We start from the raw sequence: 15,852 nt of genomic DNA, 5'->3' as shown, positions 1-15,852 counted from the left end.
CTACCAAAAACAAGCATGGTTCTTGCACAGTGCTAACTGAATTAAGCCTGTTTATTTGCTTTATGTGCTGGTACAATTCCAAGTAAAGGGCTTTCAAGACAATTTTGATTATCTGCCAGGATAGGTAATGGTCTGCAAAACTACAGCAACTCTTGGTTGAGTTTTTAGCATTTTGGAGGCTCCCCTGATGATGCCAGAAGGCACCCTGGTAGAGAAAGGCAGGTCTAAAGTAATGTCTCTGCTCTCCTTAAGTTTTCCCACAAGGGACACAGTCACACTGACTGACACAGTGGCTTTATTGTTGGATGCAACACCGGCATGAATTTTACTTTAGCCTCTTCCATTAAGAAGTTACACCCGTTTCCTTTTCTTATCCCATGTTGGCATCTTTAAAGATATTTCTTTGACTTATTAACATTATGCAGAAACAGCTTTGTATTCTCCTATCAACTTTAAAAACACTTTTCACTTAAAAGTATAAATTCAGGCACCATTGAGGCACTGTTTAAATGGTACTGTTTTTGCACCAATATCAGAAAAAAATCCAAGCTATTAACTCACCCTTGATGTCATCCACCAAAAAGGTTTTAATATCCTTTAAATCTTGAAAGTTTGTTGGGTTTGATTGCTTTATCTTTTTTTTCAAATTAGAATTGGCTTTAATAGCTAGCTATGCTTAAATGTACAAGGAATTTGTTTTGGATTAGCTGTGCTATCAGTTGATAATAAAAATTAAACAATAAACAAACAATAAACTGAGCTGTACCAGCTTAGATAAGACAATAGTGCAATGATTCTTCAACACAACAACAAAAAAACACAGCACTTCCATTAACTCTCCAGTGTACAACCAATCACTATGTGCCGCGTCGTCATATCAATGTAGGGCTGTCAGTCAATCATACTGTGTTGCATCACTAGCAGACAAAGGACCCAAAGCAGATCCGACACTCGAGCAGGTAAAGTTCCCACACCGGCTTTAGTGTCACTGCCACCATGGTGGTACCAAGGAAAGAAATGTAAACTTTAAGTTTACCAACAAATAATAGAGACAAAATAATAATAGCGGCTGATGCTCTTTCTTCAGTGTTGAGTATTTAACATGTGAAACATGAAGAATGAGCCTTTGAGAGGTTCTTTTATGGACATTAACAATCAGGGGCCATCTCCATGTAACCTTACAGGCCAACACAAAAAAACATAGGAGCTACTGCTGCCATCAACAGGGAAACTTCCTCTGACACAATAACCTCTCATGTCTTGGCCTTACCATGCTTCTTCCTCAGTTTCCAAACCTTTCACTTTAATATAGACAGAAAAAGAATACCAACAATGACAGGATGCAGGGGAAATCGGCCATTTCATTCCAGCCCTGCCAGTCTGCCAAGGAAGCAGCAGATGAGTCAGAAAACAGAAATGAAAACACAGGATATTGAGATACCACAACCAGCAGACTGTAAGACGGATTGCTTGAATAGTTATGCCAACATTTCTGAAGGTCATGAAATACCTTTCTGTATGAACTCCATTGAGGGGACCTTTTGATGGGATAGGTTGTGTAAAAGTCCGGAACCACTACGAGAACCAGCACTGTCTGTAAATCTGGGTCAAGTCTTGAAACAATGAAGCAATCGTAGCCATTGGGCATCTCAAACTATCCCAAAGAAAGAAAGTCCAAAGTGGAGTCCAAATGCTGGACACATAACCAGACTTTTCCTAACAGCGTGAATCATGCACCAAATTCATGGTTGGAAACAAAGGAAAGGGAGCCATTAAACAACCACAAGTCAGTTAATCCACAGGTTTACAGGAAATGAATCAGAAATAAATTGATAATTTCACAATATCTTACATAACTTTCATCCAAAAACTGGAACATTAAGATTTCAAATGAGGGAATTTCTGTTTCTCTTAAATTTGCCTTGTAGTCAATGTGAAGTCTCTGGGTTTTTAGAATCAAACAAATAGCAGTCCACTGAATAAAACATAAATAAACCGCTACATATTTTACAGTCATTTCTTGCAAAATGATCCTCTTAAGTAATACAACAGCACTATTGCAACTTTCTGGTTAGGTGTAGTAATGAAAAGGGTTCTTGTTATGAGTTAAAAAGACAATTGAGGTCAAGAGAACCTCGTCATTATGGTTACAACAATAAACTTGTGGTTAAGGTTAGGCAATGATTAGGGTCTTACAAAACCCCAACATTGAAAATTGGTCAGGAAGGGGAAATGAACGTCGTCTCTTGTGTCAGACTGATATGTTGTTGACCCGTCCCTCCTTTCTGTACTAATGTTGTCACTTTTGTCAGAAAGGGATCATGGGAGATTAAAAGTACTGAGGTTAGAGGCCTTTAAAAGTGTATAAAATTAGAATTCAAAGGCCTTTTATTTGTACACAAAGCCTTTAAAAAGAGTCGAACCAACTACGCTCAATATGTACATTTGATACTACAACTCTTGAGACCTAAAATATCACAGTTATTAGTATCAAGGTACTTTTTTAATCTGGTGAAAATGTTGAAAAAGTATTGGTGCACCATTTGAAATCATCTCACCAAGTTTTACATATATAAACCCAACACAGTTAGAATTAGCTCCACAAGCAATTTTGGTTTCAAAAATGAGAAAATATCAAGATAACTTGGTGCAAAAAGTAAGGAAATTTGTGTTTGGTAGATATTTCTTTGTTAGAACAATCTTACACCATTGGAAAGCTTGTTTATTTCTGTTTTAAATGGTGCCTCATTTGTAAGGAACATGCATTTGCAGGATGAGCAGCAGAGCTGAGTATGTGGGTTGAAAGTTTGCCAGATCTTCTCCACCACAGCTTATCTTGTAGTTGCTATTGACTCATGTTTTAAGCTTCTGGTACCCCCAGGTGATGACAGTCAGGTACCTGATTGTAATCATTGGAGGCAATCTCAATTGGAGATATCAAGATGAGATTCTGCAACAGTGGCAATCCAATATTTCCACATTCTAGGACCAAACTCTATCCTCCAAGATGACAGCGCTCTCCCCCACAGAGCGGGGTTTATCTAACTAGTGGGAGTCACCACAGCTAAAATCCACCTGCATTTGGCTGGCTGACAGGTGTAAATCTTCACATCTGAGCAGATGAAGAGCAACTTAAGCCAGTGAATGCAAATCACTCTCAAATTCAGAATGGGGTTTTTTCATTCCTGTGGTGAAGATGAGAGAGCAGAGTATTGAGACAATGATATCTCCTGTCCCTAAAACTTGTTCTTTACATCTCCAGTCGAGCTGTGTGGTGTGTATTCCATTCATCTCAGTTATAAGTCCATGTAGCATGCTGTCCAGACATTACTGACATGATATCAAGGCACAGTTACCACAAATTGTTTTAATGATAACTGAAATTTGAATGTTATGATAACCATAGACTTTTTCATCCACATCATCATTAAAACCAGTAACCATTTCATCCCTAGCCAGTAACCCATGAAGCTGGAGTTCTGCTATCAGGCAAATCTGTATTAAGAAATGATTTATTTTGGTTGAATATTAACAAATCATAACAAAAAAGGTTTCTGACTTCATTTTCAACAAAAACTGTTGATTTCCCACCCACTAAGCCAAAAGGTGGTGTTATCCTCACTGGTAGTTTTTCTGATCATAGGCAGGATAAGGACTACCAACTTCATCAGGGGTGTAGTATGTCCTTTATAAGGATCAAATTAATTCTAGAGCAGGTCCTGGTCTGACGTTGAAACAATAATATTAAAAAAGGTCACACTTAGGGGCTGAACAAAAGTGGATCCAACTTTTTAAAAAGCTTTTGTTAGATTCCAGCTGATAAAGGAGCCATTTATTGCAGATGACAACAAACACAAATTAAAACATTAGATCAACAACATGGTATAAACATGGTGTCCAAATGACGAGGGTTAGAACCTGATTAAATCAGCGCTTTTAACTTCTCACAGAATATTCATTTATTTGACAATAAGTAATCAATAAAACTTTAATAGGTCAAACTTCACGTGACTCGTCTCATCCCTCTGAGCCTTGAACTAAACAAGCGAAGTGTAATACGGTGTTTACAGCCTGCTTATGAGCTCCTGACACCTTAACTGCTGCTTCTTATCTGCCAGTGGAAAGACACGGTCAGCCAAGATTCACCACACTCAATATTTAATGTCTCAGCTCAGAATCATCTTGCTCTGGTGAGAAACACAAAGGGTAGATGTGAGATCTCACATGTGCTTTGGGCTTTTTACCAAGGAGTGTGAGAAATCATCCTCAAGATTAAATGAGCAAATGCACCCAGCATCATGACCTATTTAAGGCCGGGAAGAGACTGTCTACACTACACGCCTCTTCATTTTGTTACAGGTTTCTTTGTGTTTGGTTTATTCCTCATGGATGGGGCATGGATTAGTAAACTCATAAACAGTTAGTGGAATGCTTTAGGATTTTACAGCTGTATATAAATGGAAACAGTAGAGAAAATATCTTATTTCCTCAAACTCTCTTTTCAGGACGAGGATCACAATGTGATTAAAACGCAACTGTAAGACAAGTTTCCTGGAATAGCTTAAGTATTGCAACACATGACTTAAGAAAAGAATTTGAGTTCTGTTGAACTTGTTCCTGTTGTTTCTCTGTCATTTTCATCTTTAACAAAGGTGTCTCTAAAACTGCAGCTGCACATTACCTGTCAGCTATCTAAGTTGTATAATCTGTTCTTCTTTGAACAGGCACAAACAAGCAGGGGAGAGACAGATATATACCCTGCAATTGACTTTGTTGATAACTTAATTCAATTCATTTAGAAATGAAAATCTGGCATCCTAAAACTCACAGTGGTGAAATAACTGGAACATTTAGGGGGCAAGCAGAAAGCAATCTTTATGCACAGAAATGGGAGAGAATCAGAATAAACTTCACTTAAAGATGTCTAGAATCGTGTTTCACTTCATACATGAAGCTATTTTTTCTATAATAGCATGCCTGACTGAGAATCTTTACCCAAAACATAAACTCTTTTTCAATTCAATTTAATTCAACTTTATTCGTACAGCACATTTCATACAGGTGGAACTCAATGTGCTTTACAGAAGATTGAAAACAGACAGATAAAAGCAATCAGCAATTCAAGCAAATTGCCCCCCCCCCCACCACACACACACACACACACACACACACACCCACACACCTATGTACAGTGCAAGTCATGTGTACTCCTTAGAGTACACAGGCAAAATGCAAATATATTGTACTTTATCTAAAAGTCAAGGGCATAAGAGAAAAGCAGTGTTTTCAGGCCGCTCTTGAAAGAACTTAAAGTGTCTACTGATCTCAGGTCAATTGGCAGCTTATTCCATAGAACAGCTCCATAGTGGCTAAATGCACCTTCACCTGATTTGCCTTTTAATTCAGGCACATTTAGAAGGCCCATACTTGAAGATCTGAGCGACCTGGTTGGGTGATAGTGTGTGAACATGTCAGACTGACGGGAGGAGGCTCGTCCTCGGACTGAGGGTGGCTTTGACAGCAGCTGAGCAGGACCATCGGGGGGCTCTGGGTTTTTGGTGTAAAGGTATTGCTCTCCCAGAGCCTCAAACTTGTTTTCTAGCCAAATGGTCCCAGCAGGAGGAGGAGGAGTGCGGGAAAGGTGCCTGTCATGTTTCTTGCCCTGGATGACCGTCCAAGTGTCCCGAGAAGCTGGAGTGGAACAATTCCGGACTTTCAGCTTTGCACCGAGCCGAGGCCGGTCCTGGTCCTCCTGAATCGATGGCACCGGTTCAGAGGTAGCGGAGAGACCGAGTCAGGGAAGTGTTGTGTTGTTGGCAGGACAGCGGGAGGCTTCTGCAACCAGTAAGTCCATGACATGCTCAGCCTCCTGGATTTGATAGAGACTAGAAATCTGACCCTCAAGTTCCGACAGCAACCGGCACAGTCAGGTGGTAAGTGGTGGCATTGCTTTAGAGATGTAGACACTAGACTGTCCGTTGCTAGTGTAAACACTGTCAGGCTGTAGGCGGTACACCCGCTCAGTGTTCAGTGTCCAATATCTTGTGATCGAGGCAAAAAAATAAAACAGCGCATTTGGAGCTAGGACATAATAAACAGTCAGAGTCTCAAGCGTTTCATCAGTTCACTGAAGATGTGTGTGGCTGCTTCAGGGTAAGCAAAGATCTGCTTTCAAACCTGACCTGCTAACCCTGGCCAAAGAGACAAAGGTGTGTGACACTTCAACTAAAACCTGGTCTAAATTCTTAAGTCTGGCCACACTGTCCTTATGTTTAGTGACTGTATCAGAAAGACTGCCATTCATTGACTTAGCTTGTTTCACACACACAGAGTTCTACATAGTTTCATGTAAGCACTTTTTCTGATTTGCTCACAGATAAGTTTTAATGTGACACAGTGCCAAAAGATATAAAACTTTTGTTTTTGTTCCCAAGTTCTACTCCATGCATGCCTGTGCGCTCTGTCTAGTGCATGCAGAAACATGCAGAGGCACATACAATCACATTCTCTCATGCAACATGAAGTATACTGCATTGTATTCTTAACTATAAGTACCACAGAGAAAAACAGCCCACAAATAATACAAGCAGGGTACAGGTTTTTAATACGAATGTGCTTTAGAATTTAGTCAAGAGGTTCAGCAGAGATAATGAGGAAATAAATGTTTACTATGCTTATTTGATGTTGAGCTCACAGAAGATTAATGAACATGGATTCAGTATACTCGGAGATTTTAGTGCCTCATGGATACATTCACCATGCAGTTTGATCATTTTTAAAGTTGTAGGAACACTTTAGTGAAATTTAAGTTAAATCCTCACACAATATTTTTCATACAACATCCTATGTGAGTTCTGTGTCTTCAGAGGCACAACGAAAGGAGACAGGATTAAGGAGCTGGTTGTAGCTCAGCTTACTTGGGAATAATACATAAATCTGCTGTGTAAATAATAATGTGCCAGCTTGCAGGTGCACCTAGATCTTAAACGGAATGAAAGCTCACACTCTGATTGGTTTGTGTGTTGTTACTACCAAAACAATCACACTTTGCCTGGCAACCCCACTAGTCTGCTGCTCCACAGGCACTGTCCCAGACCTCCAAGCGACATTGAAGAGGCGTGTTAGTCAAGACAGCTCAAAAATGTCCAGAGCCTTCAGCATCTCAAGGCATGTCTCACCTGCCCCTGGCGCCTAGCCACTAAGGAGCTTTATGACCACCTAAGTGACCTCTAACAAGGATAGATGAGTCTTCAACTGGATCTTCAGACTCTGTCTCCTCCACTGGGAATATGTGAGTTGGGTTTAGAAGTTCCTCAAAGTGCTCTTTCCACTGCTCAACGATGTCTCCAGTCCGTTTCAGCAGTTCTCCTCCTCTGCTGATAACAGCCTGAGCCGAGCCCTGCTGCTTTCCCCTCTTGAGTCATCAAACGGTTTCCCAGAACACATAAACCCCTAGGCTAACCTAGCTCGAAAGGCTTCTTTCTTTAGTCTGACAGCTTCCCTCACTGCTGGTGTCCACCAGGGGGTTTTTGGGTTGCTGCCACAACAGGCACTACAGACCCTATGACCACAACAGGCCTGCCACCTGGTCTACATTGCACCTGACCCCCATGACTATCCCTGTAGGCGGTGGACCCACAGGGTATGTGTTGTACTTTTCGTTGCCAAATTTTCCCACATTCTTGCAGTTGTTTTACACAGATCTCAAGTTATTAAAATAAAATGAAGCCAAACGGAAATTATTTTAAAGTGGTGAAATTAGAGGTTAACCATGTTGTGTAGTGATGACAAACAGAAACCTGTTTAAAAAGATAATGAGAAAAATAATTACATTAAAAGAATCTGATAAGTGTACAACACTTCAACAGGTCAAACCACTCTCTGATTTGCTGCGGCCATAACAAAGTCACAAGAGAGCAGTAAATACCTACGGAGGTGATATATTGACCTCAGCCTGATTAGACTTTTTACCCAGGTTTGGTTAGTGTTAATGATTAATTAAAAGGCATTTAGAAGACGGTACGGCATCATTACGTTGGTTTTTGACATGACACAATTCAAGTCTAAAGAGGTAAAACAAAAACTGAATGTACAGCAGTTTCAACATAATTTGGTCATGAATAATTCATTAATTTACAATTGCATGACCGAAGGAATGCTGTTTAAGTTTACAGGAGACACTGTCAACATACATAAAAACTGCTTTAGAGGCATGGAGGTTTGTTAAGACTTCAACATTGATATATTTATATTAGTTACTGTGATGTTAACTTACCCAGTCTTAAAAATTGGGCTTTGAAAATATAAAAGTATCTCTACAAAGAATCAGAAGGGGGTAGATTCCCATAGCCAAAATTCAAGCTAAAGCCCTGTGGATCCTACAAGGGTAAATTAAAAGAAAACTCACACCTGCTCAACAGGCAAATCAGTGCCCCAGGCCAAAAACACAGTTTGAAAACATCACACAGTACTACAATAAGGCTATGGAGATCAAGGATACTGATTTATTTACCAAATTACAGAGGTCAAAGGTGACAGAGCAGCCTGAAGTCACCAATGGTGAACATCAAGGACTTAAGACAAATCACTAATCCCCTTCAGTTTGTCACAGGTGAGAGATTTTTAACTCATCATTGTGACTTGCATGGTTCTGAAGTCTGGCCCTCAATGGCTCGACAGAGAAAATAGCAAAGTATTCTGTTCATTTACACGACCCTCACTGGTGTATTCCCTCCTTAGCTTACTCATTTCAGGCCATACAGTCAGGTCTTAAAACCGGATCACTTTAAAAACACCAACATTTAGGACTCATGGGGTAAGACTGCTTTTAGTGTTGCAGCACCCACAGTGTGTGGAATCATTTTCAAATGACAGATCAGCTGCCATTTCCTTTGTTTCGTGTTTTTAGGGGGCTAGGGTCTGAAACACGGAACAAAGTCATATCAATCATGTAATATATTTTCTTGTTCTTTTACTATGTTGCTGCTGGGCATGCCTGGGATAGAGACCTTAGACTCAGTGGGTTCTCCCTGCTAAAATAAAGAATAAATACTTGCACACAGGTCATTACCATGAGATCCCCAAAACTTTCACAGGACTCATATTTTAGTACCTTGTTTTGGGCAGGCTGAATGCACTTTATGTAAATCTGACTGATGATTTCAAGAGATGAAATAAATCATTTAAGGAAATTCAAAATGGGCTCAGTCAGCTCAGTTGGTAGAGCAGGTGCCAATCTAGAGCCTTCATTTAGCTGGTTGCAGGTTTGAATCCTGATCCATGCACTTTCACCATTCTCACTCTCCCAATTTCCTGTTTCTCTTCAGACATCCTGTCAATAAAGACTAAAAGCCAAGAACTAATCTTCAGAAAGAGAGAAAGAAAGACAACAATAATGCTAAGTACAATTATTTGAATCGTCACTGAGCCAAATTGGCAGTCCAAAGAAAGAATCTTCTAGATATAAAACATTAACAAATCCAAATCAGTATGTTTTACCCTGTGTTTTCATTTAATGCATAAATAAGGTTGTTCCAAAACTGAGAGAGGAAATATGTCTTATAATTTCTGGGTTCAGAGTCCACCTGTTGGTTTTTTATGACAGGAAATACAACTACCTAATAGGACAACTGTCTTAAGAAAACTAAGTGTACTCTTACTTATTTTTCAGATGTTATCATTCTTCAGTATTCTTTCTTTCATCATATGATATCAACAAGCTTTCAAGCCAATCAAGTATTTCTAAGTGCATGCAGCCAAGTTTGCTTAACACAGCAGAGTCAATATTAATGGAGTGCTATTTAAGCCCAGGTTTACACACAGGACAGCCAGAGGGTTAATGATTGAACAGCCGTTGGTGGGTGTCAATATGAGGAGAAAAAAAAAGTATGTCGAGACCTGTGGTCCTACAATTGTTAACCTGGTTTCATAAAAGTTACCTTTGATGTCAAACTGGTGAGGAGACATTTTCTTGCATTCAATAACCTGCAGCCATTTCCTGACCACAATAAGGCAGTATGAGAGGCATTCCTATCCTGAGTGATTGTTTTTTCACTGGTAATCTGTATGGCTCTAGCTTTCTAAAGATATGCAGTGACTGAGCTGTTCACTGTCATTTTCATCATGGCGTGGGTGATAACTTTTCAGTACGGAGGATGTGAGGAATGAAATAATGACTGCAGCTCTTCCTTTCAAACAAAATAGCAATCCAACATACAGCTTGCAGAGTTCACCTTGTCGGCAAGACTGTGATTGGTGCATAAACAAGTCAGGACATCTTAGTTGGTTCAGATCTTTAAAAGAGTTCAGATATTATGAGTCTTCTGTTTTTATTGAGTAAATAGTGACACTTAAAAGAATCAAGAACTAAAACTTTCAAAATGTCTTCTAAAAAAACTCAACATTTTTACTTACTTCTGAGGTTAAAAAAGGTTAAAAATGTTACATATGTAGGCCCTACTCCATAGTAGTTCCCCTTTTTTATACTGATTGCTGCTCATTACAGTTTTCGTTTAATCATAACAAAAAGGTGTCTGAACTGTTCTTAATATTTTGGGTCAATCTCATCCCATAAGAGAACTCATCATCTCATAAAAAAGAATAATGCAAGAAACTTTTTCATAGGGATGTATGATATTGCATTGTTTGCTGAAATCTGATATGCTGATACTTCCAATAGCTGATACTGATACCTATAAATACACACCGTTTTACTGTTAAGAACGCCAAGTTTCTTGTGTGAGAGTCTGAGTAAGCTGAAATGATAACGGAGCTGGGAAGTAGACAGTCTGGTAGTTGTTTTGACCCTGGGACTTCTTTCAATATGTTCAAGATTCATGGTGCGCCCCCCTGAGTGCGTGGCACCCAAGACAACCACCTTTACCTGACGGTACAGCTGTGTATTTTGGTAATATTTAAGGTTGATATATGATTTATACTGCTGATATGAGTGGTAGACTGGCTATCAGTCTGACTGATTATTGAGTATATGTATATTAATTATCGAGTATATGAAATCAATTAATCAAAAAGTGAATTATAGTTTTGCTCCAAGGTGTGTCTTTTGCTCTGCCTTTATTTTACTCTCCACAGTCTCATCAATACAAAATAATCTGATTGGCTAGATGTTTTCATGAGTATCGGCCAATCAGCACTTCAGCCTGGGTGCCACTGACAGAGTGAGGGTATGGTATCACTTTCTGTTTTCCTGCTGCTACTGTGTTGCTCTGCATTGTTTCTCATGCTGATACTGTTACATTGGGCTATTCCCTTCTATTTTTACCCGTGCCAATGAAATCGTCAGGGGTTATGTAAAGGGTTCCATATCTTTGTTTGTTCGTTTCTTTGTTTGTATGTGTACAAGATAACTCGAGAACAGAAAGTCAGATCTTTACCAAACTTTCAGGGAATATTGGGATAGTGACAGGGAAGAATTGATTAGATTTTGGTGATGATCCGTGCACCCATTCGGTTTTTCTCGGACTTCGAAATTTTGAACACCATAGTAATCAATGGGAGCGTAAGTTCCTCGGTGGCGCTGCTTAGGCGTGGGTCTGCCGCCTCAGAGGGCCATCCTAGTTACCTCTAAACGGGGCTAAATTGTTTATTTTCCCACATTTTTTGATCATGCAATTTTACCTTTCCACTTAAGTACATTATGTACGTCATAATAGATATATATTAGTTCCAAATATTGGTTACAGGTCTGATGAGCTACTAGTGATTGGTTCTGTATCAGCCCTTAAAAAACAATCAGTTGACCTTTAGCTGATATATGAGCTCTTAATATTGGCAGACATTTTCACATCTGCTGATACCTATATCATGCTGAAAATAGTATGCATCCCTACTTTTTATAACCCTGTTTTTCCAGCCTGTAAAGGCTTTGAGAAGAGCTAATACATTCAAATTTAACTCCAGAGTATATAGTGTTGTTCATAGTGTCTTTGTGTTTATAAGTGAGTCTAGTGTTTAAAAGGAAATTGATTCCCTCTACTACATAACCTAACTTAGAATACAAAAGAGTTAGTGGATGTGTGGTGTATAAACAAAAACAGAAAGCCTCAGGTCCCACTGAAACAGTCTAACATACAGTATGAACCACAACATGGCACACTAGAATGTTTTATCACCCACTGATTACAGCATGATAATAAAGTAGTATACAGTAGTGATCACACAACAGAAGTAGTGTTTTTCTTTTCTCTTTAAGATGAAGAGCTGCAATGTGGCTAACAAGCTCAAGACTGGTTTGTTGGAGAGCTCTGCATTAACACGTTGGAAACATTAAAGGGCAGTACACCAGAAGTCTGCAAAATTGTTGCTCTGAATTGGTCCTTTACTTTCACACTGGGACTGTTTACCTAAGTGGACATAGCTTGGCACAGTCATGTTAGACTAGCAGAGGACCAGACTACAAAACCGGCCCAGAGAGCTTGTGGGTACACAGGACTTTGGCAAACATATCATGTAATTCAAAATAAGAAATGTCAGTATGTAAATGTAGAACATGCTGTTTGTTTGCATTAATCATTTAAATTGTGAAGTTAATTTCTTGCCTGTTAGATGCCCTGCTCCATAGGGCTGCAAAATGAATTACAATTACTTTGTTGTCATGATATAAGCAATACGAGAAGGAGATCTTAGTGCAAGGACCATGCTCCTTACTATTGTAGCTACCAGCTGTGCTCAGATGAATTTGTGCCGATCAATCATGATTTTTAATTTAGACTTTGATTCACTTTGGATTTAGAACAAATATAACAGAAATAACAGACTGACAAAAAGTGAGTCATAGCTTTTATGCACTATATATTTTTTTATTCATAAAACTCAATGCTATTACAATGTTGTTGCACAAGGCCAATTTTTCTCATATAAAGTAGGTGTACTAGTCTGCATATCTAGGTCAAAAATCTTTTGTTACCATTTACATTGGGGAATCTTTTAAAATGTGTTTATGCTACCTGTACAATCAATAATTATTTATCTCAAATACTAAATCAGGCTGTAAAACAATGTTGGGAATTGCACATCATTGCTGAAAGCTGCAGCTACAAGCCTCAGCTGTAGTTACCATCATGAACACATGATCATAAAGATTAAACAATGACTTGAGCCATGCCATGTGAGCACATTTTGTCCTTAGGTTTGTCACAAATATTAACAGCTATAGTAAAAGTGAAAGTTAGAATCACCTTTACCACAAAACATTGTTAATTAATTAGTTATATGTTATTATAACTATTTATAAACAGCTTAAATATTTATTTAAAAATTCATTAATATAACATACTTCAATTTATTACTTGTTTTTCAAAGTGTTTAAGTTCAATAAATGCATATGAGGCAGATGCTGTAAAATGGCTTATCTTGTTTAAAAATCATGATCTCAGTACAAATCAGAATAATTTGGATTAAACTTCTGGCATAATCAAGCAGCCCAATTGTAGGCTAAACACACTAATATCCCACTAAAACATTCATTTTGGTGCCTTTTAGAAAAACTGCTTTTCCAACTGCTAGTATCATGTGGCCATCTGTCTAGAAAAGTATTCAACCTTACAATGGAAGAGCACGCTACAACATACACAGCAGATTTGTCTTCTCTTGGAGTTCAGCCTGAAGCTTAGCTCCCAAACACTTGACAACAGAGTTGATGTTTATGATGGACACACTTGTAGCTCTCTCAGGGGGCAGTGTAGTGCGTGTGTGGCGCCTCAGTTGAGCAGGTTACAGGGGAGGGGGGAGGGGGGGGGGTCTAGTCAAACAGCCCACAGAAAAAGACAGCATTGCTTTCACCAGGCAGGGGAAAGTAAACTGGTCTGACCGGTGTGCATGCAGCTGCTGAGGGCTTCGCTACGATAAATAGTAAAATAAAACTACTCTCTGAAGGAAACTAAACAAGAGTAAAAACTCAAGAATAGCATGGGTACGTATTTAGAGAGATGTAAACCTCGACTCCACTCTATTATCAGCAGGCATGTGACAGGAGGCAGTTTATAGATGAATGACACTGAGAGGGGAAGGGGGCTGAGCGCCACCACATGAAACACAAGTTTCTCCCCAACACAGGTAGGAGGACAGGTCACACACGTTAACAACAAAATAAAGCCCAAGACAAAAGCGACAAACACAAGGAAGTATAAAAGCTGTCTGGTTTACCTTTCGAGTACAAGGCTCTGGGAGGATTCAGGTCGAGGTCCCCGCTGAAAAGGGAGATAAAGTCAGAGGGCATCGCAATCCCTCAAGACTAGGAAACCGGACACCCTTAGTCTGACACAACGTCACGTAGCGGGACGATTAAAAAAAATAACTTCTCCTGTCTGGAAACTTCAAAACTTGTGTTCAGACAACTCTAGTTTCCTCGTTGACCCAATCTTGAAAGCTGCCTGACTGTCTCCGCGGTGACTTGTCTGGTGAGACCCCTCTCGGTCCGCCTACAACGCATGTTGTTGCCAAAAGACAAACCGTGCCGCTGCTGCTGCTGCTGCTCACGTCGGGTGTCACGCCCACACAAATGACGCAATACGTAAAAGATTACGTTGATTTATTTCATGATAATGGGCATTATTGCGCAAGACCAGACGCTAGCGACTGACTTTTTTCTGTTTTGGTTCATGATTTTCTTTATCTGGTGGTGCTTTGAAATCGTTTTACTCTTAATCATCTATCCTAATCTGTTTATTATACAATTAAAAAGTTATTTTTAGCACACAAGTCCTCCAAGCTGCTGTTTGCTGAAATCGTGTACTTTAATAAGGCAGTCCTCAGACCTTGTATTTTTTATCAAGCTATCAATCAAGCTGAAGAATACAATCTGGGAAGTATAAGACATGGATATTATATAGTCACAAATCTTTGCATTTGACATATGTCTGTCAGTATTCAACTCTGTATGTAGTTAATTCAGTTTATGTAACTTTGCCTAGCACATTTGCATGACCATTATTCAAGAGCCTTTTTTAAGGTCTTTCAAGTTTGCATTATTCTAATCAATTTTTGATTGGTGTTATATGTTCAGTTAGGTACATCTAATCATATCTCTGTATATGTAAATTAACACCATTATTTTTATTATACAAAGTTCTTTAGCACAAATTAGATACAATGTTTAGTTTCTTTCTTAAAAGCTTTTAGGACTGTATGATTATAATAATATGATCATTACTATTATCACAATAATCTTTCTGTTTTATTCTGTTTTTATATTTTACTGTCAATCACATTTGCATTCTCATGTAAAGCACTTTAAACTGCAATTGAATTTCTTTGAAATGTGCTATACTGTATACAAAGTTTGATTGACTGATGGATGGATCAGTTTGTAGATATGCATATGTTTTTGAAACAGGGATTGGCAGTTAATTTAAATTTTGATTTAAACACAATATGGCCTGCTGCAGCTCTCAAATCACAGAGGGTGCAATAATACTTTAACCTAAAAGGTGTCAAAATACCAGCTTAAAATTTTTTTGCAGTAGAGACATTGTACATCATGCAATAATTCAAGTGTCATTTTTTTAGAATAGTTTTACTAAAAAATCCTACTTTTCTAAATTTTTTTAGATTTCTTTTTCTCTATCAAAATGAGAATGACATAAAACAAAAAAAAGTCACTTTCATACAACAGTTAATATCCAATTTTCAATATGAGTGAAAATAATCACAATTAGATATTTTCTGAGAATTGTTCAGCCCTAGCTTAATCTAACATTGTTTTCTGTAATATAGAATGATCTTTTGCTTGTGTTTGTTGCAAAATACATAGAATGAGGAACTTAAAAGTAAAAGCATATTAAATCATAATTGCAAAGTCGTAGTTAGATTATTGTTCCAACTAGTTCAGCCCAT

The 15,852-nt window shown here is 38.6% G+C and overlaps 1 protein-coding gene across 2 annotated transcripts in view; it reads right to left on the bottom strand.

Annotated features, from left to right (window-relative positions):
- The window catches only part of nfat5b (nuclear factor of activated T cells 5b), a 58,665-nt gene extending 44,215 nt beyond the window's left edge, over window positions 1-14,450 (bottom strand). For both annotated transcript variants that reach the window (XM_041778433.1, XM_041779165.1), the window contains exon 1: window positions 14,164-14,450. In XM_041778433.1, the coding sequence (XP_041634367.1) occupies window positions 14,164-14,236 (73 nt within the window). In that variant the 5' untranslated portion in view covers window positions 14,237-14,450. The remainder of the gene's footprint in view (window positions 1-14,163) is intronic.
- Window positions 14,451-15,852: the final 1,402 nt, after the last annotated feature.

This window comes from Cheilinus undulatus, linkage group 1 (genome assembly GCF_018320785.1).
Source record: "Cheilinus undulatus linkage group 1, ASM1832078v1, whole genome shotgun sequence".
Lineage (NCBI taxonomy): Eukaryota > Metazoa > Chordata > Actinopteri > Labriformes > Labridae > Cheilinus > Cheilinus undulatus.
This window is presented reverse-complemented; position numbering and strand designations above follow the sequence as displayed.